The sequence below is a fragment of the Gymnoscopelus microlampas genome, assembly GCF_963454915.1.
Source record: "Gymnoscopelus microlampas genome assembly, chromosome: 7".
NCBI lineage: Eukaryota > Metazoa > Chordata > Actinopteri > Myctophiformes > Myctophidae > Gymnoscopelus > Gymnoscopelus microlampas.
The window spans coordinates 47,169,097-47,183,958 of NC_139944.1; the positions used below are offsets into that span (position 1 = coordinate 47,169,097).

Genomic DNA, 14,862 nt, shown 5'->3' on the forward strand with positions numbered 1-14,862 from the left:
ACTAGGGTGGCTGCCACACGTGAGTTCAGATGCAAGCAGTATTTACCTCACTCCAGACTTTTGTTAAGATACGACTTCGGTTCGACTTTGCATTCATAAGGATAAAGGATAAATAATTCAAACAGCTCTTGGAGACTACCCAAAGTAGGTAGAAGGAAGGAAGGAAGGGCTGCAAACCACACCAAGGGGGGAGATGCCATCTCTATTTAGAAGACACTGGCCCATGGTGGGGCTTTGTGGTGGTATTGTATTCATATTTGTACTGTATTATGCTTCAGTGCTGCTATCCATGGAATGCAAATGCAGTCTGGCGCGCCCCTTCGTGCATTCAACACCCCCGCTTGATTCAAACCGGCGATTCAATCAACCCAACCTCCTGACTAACCACCGTACTCACATCGTAGCGGTGACGCCGTGGATGGCACCAATTGTTTGGGATGAGACCTTCGACCCCAAGCTGTTAGACGCCATGTACGAACCCCGCAACATAACTATTTCATTGACAGTCTTCGCGATCGGGAAGTACACACGGTTCTTGAGGGACTTTCTAGAGACGGCGGAACACCACTTCTTCGTCGGTTTCAACGTCCGTTACTACGTGTATACAGACCGGCCGGACGAGGTCCCTTCCGTCAAGATAGGTGCCGGTCGAGAGCTGTTCGTCAGGTCCGTGCCGGGGTTGAAACGCTGGCAGGAGATTTCAGCTGGCCGGATGAAACATATCCAGGAATTAATAGAAACGGAGCTATCCAACCCACGTGACCACGCTGACTACATCTTCTGTTTCGACGTTGACGCAAAGTTCCATGGTCGCTGGGGATCCGAGACATTGGGGCAACTGGTCGCCGCAATACACCCATGGTTCTACACCACCGAGCGCAGTGCGTTTACTTACGAACGTCGACCAGCCTCAAAGGCATATATGGCTCCTTACCAAGGTGATTACTACTACCAGGCCGCGGTATTTGGGGGAGAACTGACTTATGTCCATCATCTGGTGTCCACGTGCAACCGCAACTTTGAGCTGGACGCCAAGCAGGGAATAGAGGCACTGTGGCAAGACGAGAGTTATTTCAACCAGTACCTATGGGTCCAGAAACCCACCAAGGTTTTGTCTCCAGAGTATCTATGGAGCGACAGAAAATCCAAAAAACCCGAGATAAGAATCATCCGATTCTCTTCGGTCATTAAGAACTATGCCGATGTACGACCCAATGTCTGAAATATCTGGACTAGGTGTAGTATTGGCTTATACTGTTTGGTAGGAAGTACTTTTTTTTTAACCCCGTTTGTTGTTTTTACGTGAAAGTAACGTCGTCCTAGCTTAGCATTTAGCCGGCCGGCTAACGTCACAGCAGTGCCATGAATCAGTTTCAAGTTCCCCCACCGGATAAGATCTCATTCAAGTCGGAGGATTGGCCTAAATGGATCAAACGTTTTGAAAGGTTTCGGATTGCATCAGGATTGGAGACGCAAGCAGACGAGAACCAAGTTAATGCTTTGATCTATACTATGGGAGAAGAAGCAGAGGACATACTCGTTTCACTGCACCTGAGCGCTGAGGAAGCGAGCCAGTACACTACAGTGAAAGATAAGTTGGATGCTCACTCAACACGCAGAAACGTGATTTTTGAGAGAGCCAAGTTTAATCAGAGGCATCAGGAAATGGACGAGACTGTGGACGGCTTCATAACGACGTTACATTGCCTGGCTGAGCATTGTGGATACGGAGCCATGCATGATGAGATGGTGAGAGACAGACTGGTGGTCGGGTTGAGAGATAGAAAACTGTCAGAAATGTTACAAATGGACCCTAACCTGACGTTGATAACGGCCGTTACCAAGGCTCGACAGAGTGAGCAGGTCAAAAAGCAACAGGAAATGCTAAAAAGTAATTTTAAAGGGGACATTATGAACACGCAGCTTGACAGTATGTATGCCCAGCAGCGAGGTGGAGCAAGATACAAGCAGGCCAAGCCACAAGCCACAACCCTCTCATTCTCAGTCATTCAAGAAAACTGCACAGCGGGGGGGCGCTGTTGGATAGGAAGCATGTAGGACGTGTTTCTCAGCGGCTCCGCCTGAATGTGACTCGTCTTTTGCACTATCTAACTTTTTTTGACCGATATAAACCCTCATTAGTACCTTTTTCTTCTTTTGATACATTATTTTTCATCTAAAAACAAGCAACAATGTCCGATAAGAACCAGCGTAAGCAGCGCACCGAGCGGGCTAAAGCTCAGACGCCGTCTTCCCCAGCAGAGAGCGGGGACGCTAGTGCGATGGTGGAGCAACAAGCTAACGAAGCTATGCTGCAGAGCATCAAGGCAATGATGGACGAACTACGTTCGGACATTATTTCTAAATTTGACTCCATCGTCGCGGATACTGTCAAGAGAGAGTTGAGTGGAGCTCTGAAGCCGATGGAGAATAAAATAGAGGCACAAAGTCAATCTATTGTGGAACTTACCAGCGCAGTGCGTTTACTTACGAACGTCAACCAGCCTCAAAGGCATATATGGCTCCTTACCAAGGTGATTACTACTACCAGGCCGCGGTATTTGGGGGAGAACTGACTTATGTCCATCATCTGGTGTCAACGTGCAACCGCAACTTTGAGCTGGACGCCAAGCAGGGAATAGAGGCACTGTGGCAAGACGAGAGTTATTTCAACCAGTACCTATGGGTCCAGAAACCCACCAAGGTTTTGTCTCCAGTGTATCTATGGGAGGACTTTAAATCCAAAGAACCCGAGATAAGAATCATCCGATTCTCTTCGGTCATTAAGGACTATATGCCGATGTACGACCCAATGTCTGAAATATCTGGACTAGGTGTAGTATTGGCTTATACTGTTTGATAGGAAGTACTTTTTTTTTAACCCCGTTTGTTGTTTTTGCGTGAAAGTAACGTCGTCCTAGCTTAGCATTTAGCCGGCCGGCTAACGTCACAGCAGTGCCATGAATCAGTTTCAAGTTCCCCCACCGGATAAGATCTCATTCAAGTCGGAGGATTGGCCTAAATGGATCAAACGTTTTGAAAGGTTTCGGATTGCATCAGGATTGGAGACGCAAGCAGACGAGAACCAAGTTAATGCTTTGATCTATACTATGGGAGAAGAAGCAGAGGACCTACTCGTTTCACTGCACCTGAGCGCTGAGGAAGCGAGCCAGTACACTACAGTGAAAGATAAGTTGGATGCTCACTCAACACGCAGAAACGTGATTTTTGAGAGGGCCAAGTTTAATCAGAGGCATCAGGAAATGGACGAGACTGTGGACGGCTTCATAACGACGTTACATTGCCTGGCTGAGCATTGTGGATACGGAGCCCTGCATGATGAGATGGTGAGAGACAGACTGGTGGTCGGGTTGAGAGATAGAAAACTGTCAGAAATGTTACAAATGGACCCTAACCTGACGTTGATAACGGCCGTTACCAAGGCTCGACAGAGTAAGCAGGTCAAAAAGCAACAGGAAATGCTAAAAAGTAATTTTAAAGGGGACATTATGAACACGCAGCTTGACAGTATGTATGCCCAGCAGCGAGGTGGAGCAAGATACAAGCAGGCCAAGCCACAAGCCACAACCCTCTCATTCTCAGTCATTCAAGAAAACTGCACAGCGGGGGGGCGCTGTTGGATAGGAAGCATGTAGGACGTGTTTCTCAGCGGCTCCGCCTGAATGTGACTCGTCTTTTGCACTATCTAACTTTTTTTGACCGATATAAACCCTCATTAGTACCTTTTTCTTCTTTTGATACATTATTTTTCATCTAAAAACAAGCAGCAATGTCCGATAAGAACCAGCGTAAGCAGCGCACCGAGCGGGCTAAAGCTCAGACGCCGTCTTCCCCAGCAGAGAGCGGGGACGCTAGTGCGATGGTGGAGCAACAAGCTAACGAAGCTATGCTGCAGAGCATCAAGGCAATGATGGACAAACTACGTTCGGACATTATTTCTAAATTTGACTCCATTGTCGCGGATACTGTCAAGAGAGAGTTGAGTGGAGCTCTGAAGCCGATGGAGAATAAAATAGAGGCACAAAGTCAATCTATTGTGGAACTGGAGCGCTCGGTGACGGACCACACTGACACACACCTGTGACTGACACACACCTGTATTCACCACGTCCACGCGACGTGCCCCAGCGGATCGCTCACTTAGGATCCCCTGGAGGGAATTGTCAGACCCTTGTGTCCTTCAACCACTGTGACAAGCACTTACACACACCTGTGTACACACACCAAAGAATCAGCTAAAAGCAAGAGTGAAGAAATAGGTCTTGAGCTGTGCTTTAAAGCTATCGACAGAGGCTGCCTGTCTTAGGTTTAATGGGAGTTTATTCCACACTGTTGGTCCGTAAAAGCAGAATGCTGCTTCACCGTATTTTTTATAAGTCATTGTAGGCACCTTGAGCCTACAATGACCTTTGGGGAAGCATAACACTTTTGCCTTTCTTCTTATCATGCTTTTAACATCTTTGACAGCGGCATCCCCTATGATCAGAAATTCAGGCTCACCATATAGCCTTTTTTCTTCTGAGTTACTCTTGGTTCTTACCCTGCTGGGTGAAGAGGATTTGTTTTGTCTGTCATCAGACGGGCATCTGGGGTCCTGGAGCAATGGGGTGAATCTGTTTCCCATCTGCACAGGACCCTCAGAACTCAATGTTTTGGGAGATTTATTTGTAGATCTACCTTTGACAGTTTTCCACTGTTGATGCTCAGCACTCGATGTTTTGGGAGATTTGTTTGTAGATCTCCCATTGGCAGTTTTCTGTTGAAAGGGGGTAGAAGACACGGCACCCTGTATCCGGGGGCATTGATGATGGTGACGCGCGGGTGGTAGCGCAGGCCAGCCGGTCAGATCTGTAATCACAGGGCTCCGAGTTCTGCCAATTATTCTCCCCTTCAAATTCTTTGGCTTTGCCCCGAGAGTGTTCCATGAGAAAGACTTGTCCTGGGGTTTCTCGGAAACCACACTAGGTGGCTGCTTGTTGGCATGGTCTTGTCCGTTGCTCTGAGACTGTGGAATTCCATAATGTTGATTCACTTACACATTCACACTTAAACAGTGTAATTCCGTTTCCAGCACTGCAATCCTTTGCAGAAATTTTTGGTAGTCCTCTGTTGAAAAAGTCGGGTACATCCTGATGCTAATTAGCTTTGGCTATATGCCATGTACCCAGTCACTGGAGGAGGCATTGGCCACACCGTTGCTGGGCCGGTCAGCTGCCACGGCCCTGCATTTAGTAGCCAGATTGGATGCTGTCAGCCTGTGCTCAAAGGAGACAGTACAAGTCCAATTCCCAAAACTTTTCAGTGGCCTGGGGAAAATGCAGGGGGAATACAACATTGTACTGAAGCCTGGTGCAAAGCCCTTTTTTTTTGTGTTTTCTAAACTGAACGCCAATTCAGGCTTCTGGCAGATCCCTCTCTCCAGTGAGTCCTCTCTGCTCACAACCTTCATAACGCCGTTTGGACGGTACTGCTACAATCGTTTGTGCTTTGGGATTTCTTCTGCACCAGAGCCCTTCCAGAGGCGCATGTCACAAACACTTGACGGCCTGGATGGTGTTCTGTGTCAGATGGATGATGTGCTCATCTGGGGGGCCACACAAGAGCAGCACGATGAAAGACTGCACGCAGCACTGTTAAGGCTTCTGGCAGCTGGGGTCACGCTAAATGAGAAGTGTGAGTTCTCCAAGAGACAAATAAAGTTCCTGGGGCAGGTCATGCATCAGGAGTAAGTGCTGACCCTGAAAAAGTGGATGCTGTGAAAGCCATGACTGAGCCCAGCAATGTTAGTAAGGTGAGAGGACTGTTGGGGATGGTAAACCACCTCGACAAATTCTTGCCCCATTTAGCCGAGAAAACCCGTCCACTGAGAGACCTGCTGAAGAAAGAGAACATGTGGATGTGGGGGTCCCAACAGCAGGAGGCTTTCAACCAACTTAAGAGAGAGCTAACAACGCCCCCTGGCCTAGCACTGTATGACGCCAATGCTGAAACCCTGGTCTCTGCTGACGCCTCATCATATGGGCTGGGCGCTGTCCTCCTCCAAAAGAATCCAGCCCAGGGATGGAGACCGGTGGCGTATGCTTCGCGAGCCCTCAGTGGTACTGAACGGAGGTACGCACAGATAGAGGCACTGGCCTCCACGTGGGCCTGTGAGAGATTTGCTGAGTTCCTCATTGGAAAAGACTTTCACATCGAAACAGACCACAAGCCTCTGGTCCCCCTCCTCGGCTCGAAAAGCTTAGATGAACTGCCACCACGCATACAGCGTCTTAGAATGCGTCTGATGAGATTCTGATACACTATATATCGCATGTGGCAGGAAAGAACATTGCAACAGCAGATATGCTGTCCAGATCCCCAGTAATCAGCACAGCAGGGGGGCTATGTGAGGCTGACATAAACCTCTATGCTGACTCTGTCATGACGAGCCTGCCAGCTACAGAGCAGAGGCTCAGGGAGATACAGACTCACCAGGATAACGACACCATACTCCGCCAGCTGAAACACTACTGCGTGGATGGCTGGCCGGATAAATTCTCAGTGGAACGTGAGTTTCAGCCTTTTCTGCCATTCTCAGGAGAGTTAACTATACAATAGGGTCTACTGCTAAAGGGGGAGAGGATCGTAATCCCAAAATCACTCAGAGTAGACATATTGAGCAAGCTGCATGAAGGACATCTTGGCATCACAAAATGCAGAGAGAGGGCTAGACAGTCTGTGTGGTGGCCAGGCCTCAGTAAGCAGCTGCAAACGCTGGTGGAGACCTGTGACGTCTGCGCACGTGAGAGAACAAACCTTAGAGAACCAATGATGCCCACTGAATTCCCTACAGGACCATGGTCCACTGTGGGAGCAGATCTGTTTCAGACAGATGGAAAAAACTACTTAATGATTGTAGATTATTTCTCAAGATACGTTGAAGTTGCCAAACTGGAAAAGACAACGTCTGAAGCTGTGATCGTGCATTTCAAGTCCATATTTGCCCGGCATGGCATCCCAGCGGTGGTGCGGTCAGATAATGCGGGCCAGTTTGCATCAGAAAGCTTCCGCAAGTTTGCACGGGACTGGGGCTTCAGCCATGTGACGTCCAGTCCTCGTTTCCCGCAGAGTAATGGGGAGGTGGAGCGAGCAATAAAGACGAAAAAGCTCAAAAAGCTGATGAAGAAGTCAGGTGACCCCTATCTTGCTCTCATGGTCTACCGTGCTACCCCACTAGCTAATGGATATAGTCCCATCGAGCTCCTCATGGGGAGGAGAATCAGAACACCTGTTCCAGTCATCCCGTACCTGCTCGACCCGGTGTGTGTGGACATGAGACATGAGTCCCTTTTTCATTGTTGTCTCCGCCAGGAGACTATGTTTTCGTTCTCGTCCTTCCGTGTGTCCACCAAGCTAACATTGGTCAAGCTTCACGTGACACGTGACAATATGTTGAAAGGGTGTGCTTTGATTGGCTAGAGAGACGCATGACGAAATAGAGACATATAAATAGGTGTGTCACTTCAAAACATTGTTTACATGTTTTGAAGTGACATCAGTGCCATCAGCCAAGCTAACATTGGACATGTTAGCTTGGCTGATTGAACATGTTAGCCAAGCTAACATGTTCTAATCCTTAGATGTTCTGATCTAAGAATCAGAACATTTCTAGAAAACTATGGTTAAAGATAGGGTAAGTGATTTCCTTTGGTTAAAATAGCACAGGTCTGCTGGCGGAGACTTGTGCTCCGAGGAGCACATTTTCTAGTTATTATTATTATCATTACCCTTATATCGTTATCATTATCATCATTATCCTTATCATTATTATTGTCTCCGCCAGGAGACTTTGTTTTCACTTTCTAAATATGACACACCGATTGGTCAAGCCTCACGTGACACGTGACAATACGGTGAAATACTGTGATCTGATTGGCTAGTGACGCATAGCGGCCTATAAATACATGGCGTCACTTTGAAAGTGTCTGCGCCACTTTCAAAGTGAGGTAAGACAGGAACCATCACGAAATGGCTGAGAAATGGTGGATACTGTAACAATTAGATAGGATACATAATTGGACAGATAGGACAGATAGGACACTTATATAGACAGGAGGGATATGACACTTACACAGACAGGACGGATAGGACACTTACAGTATACAGACAGGTCGGATAGGACACTTATACAGACAGGACGGATAGGACACTTATACAGACAGGACGGATAGGACACTTACACAGACAGGACGGATAGGACACTTACATAGACAGGACGGATAGGACACTTATACAGACAGGAGGGATAGGACACTTACACAGACAGGACGGATAGGACACTTACACAGACAGGACGGATAGGACACTTACATAGACAGGACGGATAGCGGCCTATAAATACATGGGTCACTTTGAAAGAGTCATAAGCCAGATTCCAATACCGAAAATCTCGGCCACTCGCTCACTCCCACTCGGTCACTCCGACTTCGAACCGGAAGTAGTCGCGGTCCAATTGTTCATGTGCGTCTTGGAGGAGGCGAGTGGAGTCAAGTGGAGGAGGCGAGGAGGCTCTCCACTTCCGCATTGAGCGAGTGTACATCAAGTGTATCGTCGACCACTCTCAACAGCTCCTCCGCGGCAGACTTCCGCATCACGTGTACACTTATTGTCTCCGCCAGGAGACTTTGTTTTCACTTTCTAAATATGACACACCGATTGGTCAAGCCTCACGTGACACGTGACAATACGGTGAAATAGTGTGATCTGATTGGCTAGTGACGTATAGCGTCCTATAAATACATGGCGTCACTTTGAAAGAGTCTGTGCCTCTTTCAAAGTGAGGTAAGACAGGAACCATCACGAAATGGCTGAGAAATGGTGGATACTGTAACAATTAGATACTCCCTCGCCACTCAACGGTCCTTCTGGTCGATCGACACGGTCACGACTTTTTTCTGTTCTGGCCCCACAGTGGTGGAATGAACTTCCCACTGATGTCAGGACAGCAGAGTCACTGCCCATCTTTCGCCGCAGGCTGAAAACCCACCTCTTCAGGAAACACTATCCTTCCTCTTTGCCTGGCCTACTTGTTGTTAACTAGTTGTACGAACTCTTGTTTTATTTTTGTATTGTTTTATTGGATCTTGTTTAGTCGATACACTTATTTGTTTTAGCTCGTGCTCATTTGATTTTGCCATTTTTGTCTCATCTGTTTAAGAAAGTAGGTAGCTGATATATTGCACTTTTACCTTAGCGCTAGGTATACTCTTGGTTGCTTGTTTTTGCAGGAAATGTACTTAAAACTTCTGGTGATTAGTAGTTTTCGTTCCCTACCTATGTTGAATACACTTATTGTAAGTCGCTTTGGATAAAAGCGTCTGCTAAATGACTGTAATGTAATGTAATGTAATGATACATAATTGGACAGATAGGACAGATAGGACACTTACATAGACAGGAGGGATATGACACTTACACAGACAGGACGGATAGGACTCTCATACAGACAGGACGGATAGGACACTTATACAGACAGGACGGATAGGACACTTATACAGACAGGACGGATAGGACACTTATACAGACAGGACGGATAGAACACTTACATAGACAGGACGGATAGGACACTTACACAGACAGGAGGGATAGGACACTTACACAGACAGGACGGATAGGACACTTACATAGACAGGACGGATAGGACACTTACACAGACAGGACGGATAGGACACTTACACAGACAGGACGGATAGGACACTTACACAGACAGGACGGATAGGACACTTACATAGACAGGACGGATAGGACACTTACACAGACAGGACGGATAGGACACTTACACAGACAGGACGGATAGGACACTTACATAGACAGGACGGATAGGACACTTACATAGACAGGACGGATAGGACACTTACATAGACAGGACGGATAGGACATAAGAAGTAGAACATTCACAGAAGTAGAACATTCCCAACATTCCCAACACAAGTCTGCTGGCGGAGACTTGTGCTCCGAGGAGCACTTTTTCTAGTATATTATTGAAAAACGTAACTTTAATTTTTACAATGGATGGTCAACGGGGCTCAGATCATGACGAAGCCCTGCCCAAATTTGGAGATGAATGACGTCATCAATATCGCATCATCCATAGACAAATAGATTATTAAAGGGCATGCGACTGTCGCTGCATGCAGTAGTGACTACAGTTTAGAGTGATGTTCTTTATGCATTGATAATCTATGTAAGAAGAATTACTGTTTCAACCCGCCCTATTGTTACACTGCATTGCATCTGTTGTTCAAACATGGGATTGCGCAAACCCTTAAAGAAGGCCCTTGCATTCAGCGTGGTCAGCGGAGTGCTGCTGTTTGTCCTCTTCCACTGGTGGGCCCCTGGAGGCCAGTCCACAGTGGACATCGGGATAAAACAGAGGGCCGCCATGGAGGAGCTTCTGAGGACGCGCGCGGAGAAGACCTATAACGACACTGTCACCGGCTACGGTAATATTCCCTACCACATAAAGGACAACGTGGCGGGTCAATTGTCAAGGGAGACGTGTGAGTGTCTGGCAGACGAGGGGACCGTCATACCGTTCTCCCACCTGCTCTTTCCGCGCGTGTGGGCCAACAACCTACGACGCTCCTTCTTGGGCAACCACAAAGACCCAGCGGGGGTGGACGGTCGCAGGTCGCGGGAGTACGAGGATTTCAAAAGGAGAACCTACACTTCAGCGGACTTGCTAGTCGTCGCCGAGGCCAACAGTCCCCTTCAGTACCCCACGCAGGGGGTGGAGGTGCGCCCGCTCAGAACCATCGTCGTTCCGGGTTTGGGACTTAAGGGAAACCCCGGATCTGGACACGCGGTCACGTTGACAGCAGCGCTGGGCGTCTTTGACGTGGCGGCCACGGTGGACGGAGTCACCATCGCGGGGGCCGGAGAGGAGTCCATGGTGATATCGAGTCCCGTTCTCTCCGGTCTGAACAGGCAGCTGCAGTTCGTCACCTACACGAACACCCGGTACCATCCCAGGACGGCGGACACCGGGCCGTTTTCACCATCAAAGTCGGACACGGCGTTGTCCCGAAGCTTTACGACTCCGGAGCCGCCGCCGGCGGAGACGGAGAGTACAACATCAGCACCCTCGTCACCATCGCCACCAAAACCTTCCTACGCTACGACAAACTGCGCGATCTCATCGACAGCGTACGGGCGTACTACCCCACCGTCACCATAGTGGTGGCAGACGACAGCGAGCGCCCCCAACCCGTCACCGGGCCCCACGTCGAACATTACACCATGCCGTTTGGAAAGGGCTGGTTCGCCGGGAGGAACCTGGCCGTGTCACAGGTGAGCACAAAGTACGTGCTATGGGTGGACGACGACTTCATCTTCTCTGCCAGCACCAAGCTGGAGAAGATGGTGGACGTCCTGGAGAAGACCACCCTGGACCTGGTGGCCGGCGCGGTGAGGGAGGCGACGGGCTTCACGGCCACGTTCCGCCACACCATCGCGGTGGAAGAGGGCGGAGATGAAGGTGACTGTCTCCACATCAGGCAAGGCCACCATCACGTCATCGACGGCTTCCCCAACTGCGTGGTGGCAGACGGGGTCATCAACTTCTTCATGGCGAGGACGGACAAGGTGCGGGAGGTGGGGTTTGACCCCTGCCTGGCGCGGGGGGGGCATTTGGAGTTCTTTGTCGACGGGCTGGGCTCCCTCCACGTCGGCTCCTGCGATGACGTCGTCGTGGGGCACGCCTCGAAGGTCCGACTTCCCTGGAGGAAAATGTCAAGTGATGAAAAGGCTTATAGGAAATTCCGCTACGCCACCTCTAACTGCAAGACCCGTGATGAACTGTTCTACTTCAAGAACAGATTCAAGTGCAAGTCATAATATTGTTGTTATCGTGACACGGTGATAACACAAATGTTGCAATGTTGTCGGAGTTCCACGGCGGTATCTACAGTATTTTGTCCCCCTTTTTTTTTCCCTCGATTTTTTTTTACATACTACACGTACTACATTTTTTTTACTTAAGTTGAAGTATCAAAACTGCAATGTAGAAGTACTCTATTACAAGCAAATGTCCGGAATTCAACATTTACTTGATTAAAAGTACAAGTACTACTTGATTACATGTACTTAGTTACTTATAGCGCGGCCGCGCTATGAGCTTGTAGATCTGCTATTTTTGAAAAATCCCGGGCACAAAATATTTTTGAGATGGGGGGGCGGTTCTTAATCCTATGAGTTTTCTGAAAAACGTATGATGCTAAATACAGTATATAGCTGCAAATCAAAACACAGATGCTTTCCCGGCTTTAAAATAGGTTATTAACATGTTTGTGTCTGTTTTGCAGCTCGAAAGAAAGACGTGCGTCTGACAAAAGAGCAGGAGAGCAGGCTGCCGTCCCATTGGCTGAAGAGCAAAGGGGCCCACAGCACCATGGCGGACGCTCTGTGGCGGCTCCGCGACCTGATGCTGCGAGACACCCTGAACGTCCGACACGCACACAACCTGTAGTAGCCATAGCCATAGACCATGTTCACACGACGGCCATATTGCCATTAACCCATTGAGACCTGAAGCCGATTCGACATGTCTCCTAAATCCCAACAGTTTTCTGAAAAAACGTATGTTTCTATATCAGTGGTGCTCAATCTTTTTCATGTCAAGGACCCCCAAAATTATATGTATTTGGCCGCGGACCCCCATCAAAATATTTTGTTCCAGGGACCCCCCAGAAGCAAAGATTTTAGTTAAAAATGTTCGCTTTAAAAATATATATTTCAAAGATTTGCACACATTTTCACGAATTTTCAAAAATAGCAGATCTACAAGCTCGTAGCGCGGCACTCGGTGCCGCGCTACGAGCTTGTAGATCTGCTATTTTTGAATAGCCCAAAGTGTAAAATAATGCTTTTTAGCTCAAATCTAAAAATGACACAGTTCCAGGTCTCAATGGGTTAAGTCAATGAAATGCCACCCCAGTTGCCACGGCAACGCAATGTTAAATTCCAAAATGGCCGCCGTGTGAATATGGACTATAGCAGCTCGTATTATTCTGAGCCTCTGTTCCCTTATAGCCTGTCAGACAGGAAAGGGTTAAGCTCTGTAAAAGTGTTCATTTTGTTGTTGTTGTCAGAAAAGTTTGTGTTTGTAATAATCATACAAGCCTTGTGTCTCTGTGTTTACGCTGTTTTCTTAAACTTTATACATTTAACCCATTCAATCCGGGGACGCATCTGTGTCATTTTAAGATTTCTTTGGCTGTAGCAGATCTACAAGCTCATTGCGCGGCACGATCTGCTATTTTTGAAAAATCGTGAACATTTGTGCAAATCTTTGAATATATATATATATATATATTTAAAGCGAACATTTGTAACTCAAATCTTTGCTTCTGGGAATCCCCCAACAAAATATTGTACAAATGTTTGCTTTAAAAAATATATATTTAAAGATTTGCACAAATCGCCACGGTAAAAAAAAGAAAATAAATTGCAGATCTACAAGCTCATAGCGCAGTGCCGCACTATGAGCTTGTAGATCTGCTATTTTTTAATAGCCAAGTAATTCTAAAATGACAGAGATGTGTTCCCCGGATTGAACGGGTTAAAATGTTTCATTGTTCCAAGTGCATTATTGTTATATGACTGTCATGATTCTGTGATAGATGAATGTCTTGAAGTTGTCTCGTCTGTGTTGATTCAGACAGAGTTGACCGTCCTAATAGGGTGATGATTTACATTTTGCCACCTGGGCTTGTGTGAAAATAAATGAGAAGGTCATGGGATGAATTGCACATTGTCATGGGTTTGGTATTTTCTATTCAGGGACGTGCACAGATAGACTCTAGGCTAGAGCACCTGCCCTTTGCCCTCTTGACCAGAAGTGCCCTTTTTTTTCAGTTTACAGCTTGGGTCTTCAACAGGGGGTCCGGGACCCCTAGGGTGTCCTCAGAGTTACTTCATGGGGTCCGCCAAATCGTTATGTGAAATGATTTTTCTTTTTACCATAACCACTCGAAACCTAGCATCCCTTTTCTGAGGAAGCCAAAAATAGCAGATCTACAAGCCCACAACGCCTCGCGTTGTGGGCTTGAGGTATATAGACCGGTGGGATTTCTGAAATATGTGATTGTTAGAGGCATTTGGGGGTAAAAGTCGGGAACAAGGCCATTTTACATAATTCAAGGGTGCTGAATCAGAAAAACACGGTTCCCAAGCAAAATTCTTAGTGCTTAACCTCCTAATTTGCATATCAAAATGGCTGCCGATTTTGAAGTATTTCTTAAAGAACTCTATAACAAAGCAAGCAAATCTGACAAATAAAGTGTATATATTTATGTTCTGAGGGTCATACAATGTGTGGAAGATATTTGTAATGTAATAAATGTAAATAAATATGCAAATTAGAGGCCACCATTACATAAAATGATGTACCGTAGTACTCAAACGGTGCAAAAGGTGCATCCCCCTTATTTTGTTCCTAATTATCTGTATTTTTGCCATCCTTAGGACATCTAAAATACATACTTTTTCCCCATGCTAAATGTTTAGTTTTTGACCTTCTAATCTGCATATCTGAATGGCTGCCAAATTGGCAAATTCGCACCTTTATCTTCAATAACTCTGTGGCCAGGCAAGCAAAATTGACAAATGAAGTGTCTACAGTTTCTACAATGTGAGTAAAGAATTTGTAAGTAATATAATATGATAATATAATATAATATAATAATCAGCCTACTCCGAAATATGCAAAATAGCGGCCCCCATAACAGATAACGGTTTAGTACTCTAAAGATACTGTATTGGCCATTGTTGAACGAAAGTCTAGACACTAGACCACATTCATAC

At 46.9% G+C, this 14,862-nt stretch overlaps 2 protein-coding genes and 1 pseudogene across 9 annotated transcripts in view; all 3 read left to right on the forward strand.

Moving 5' to 3' along the window:
* LOC311049674 (protein polybromo-1-like) overlaps positions 1–12,799 on the forward strand; it is a 47,033-nt gene extending 34,234 nt beyond the window's left edge. For all 7 annotated transcript variants that reach the window (XM_084063431.1, XM_084063435.1, XM_084063434.1 and 4 more), the window contains one exon: positions 12,363–12,799. In XM_084063431.1, the coding sequence (XP_083919557.1) occupies positions 12,363–12,526 (164 nt within the window). In that variant the 3' untranslated portion in view covers positions 12,527–12,799. The remainder of the gene's footprint in view (positions 1–12,362) is intronic.
* On the forward strand, positions 290–1,222 carry LOC311049430 (globoside alpha-1,3-N-acetylgalactosaminyltransferase 1-like; the record flags this gene model as incomplete). Its single annotated transcript, XM_084063001.1, has 1 exon — positions 290–1,222. The coding sequence occupies one exon, from the start codon at positions 290–292 to the stop codon at positions 1,220–1,222; it is 933 nt and encodes a 310-aa protein (XP_083919127.1).
* LOC311049431 (beta-1,4 N-acetylgalactosaminyltransferase 1-like) lies at positions 6,364–11,895 on the forward strand (annotated as a pseudogene). The gene is made up of 3 exons: positions 6,364–6,568; positions 7,022–7,320; positions 10,331–11,895. The product of its transcript is annotated as a beta-1,4 N-acetylgalactosaminyltransferase 1-like (transcript).
* Positions 12,800–14,862: the final 2,063 nt, after the last annotated feature.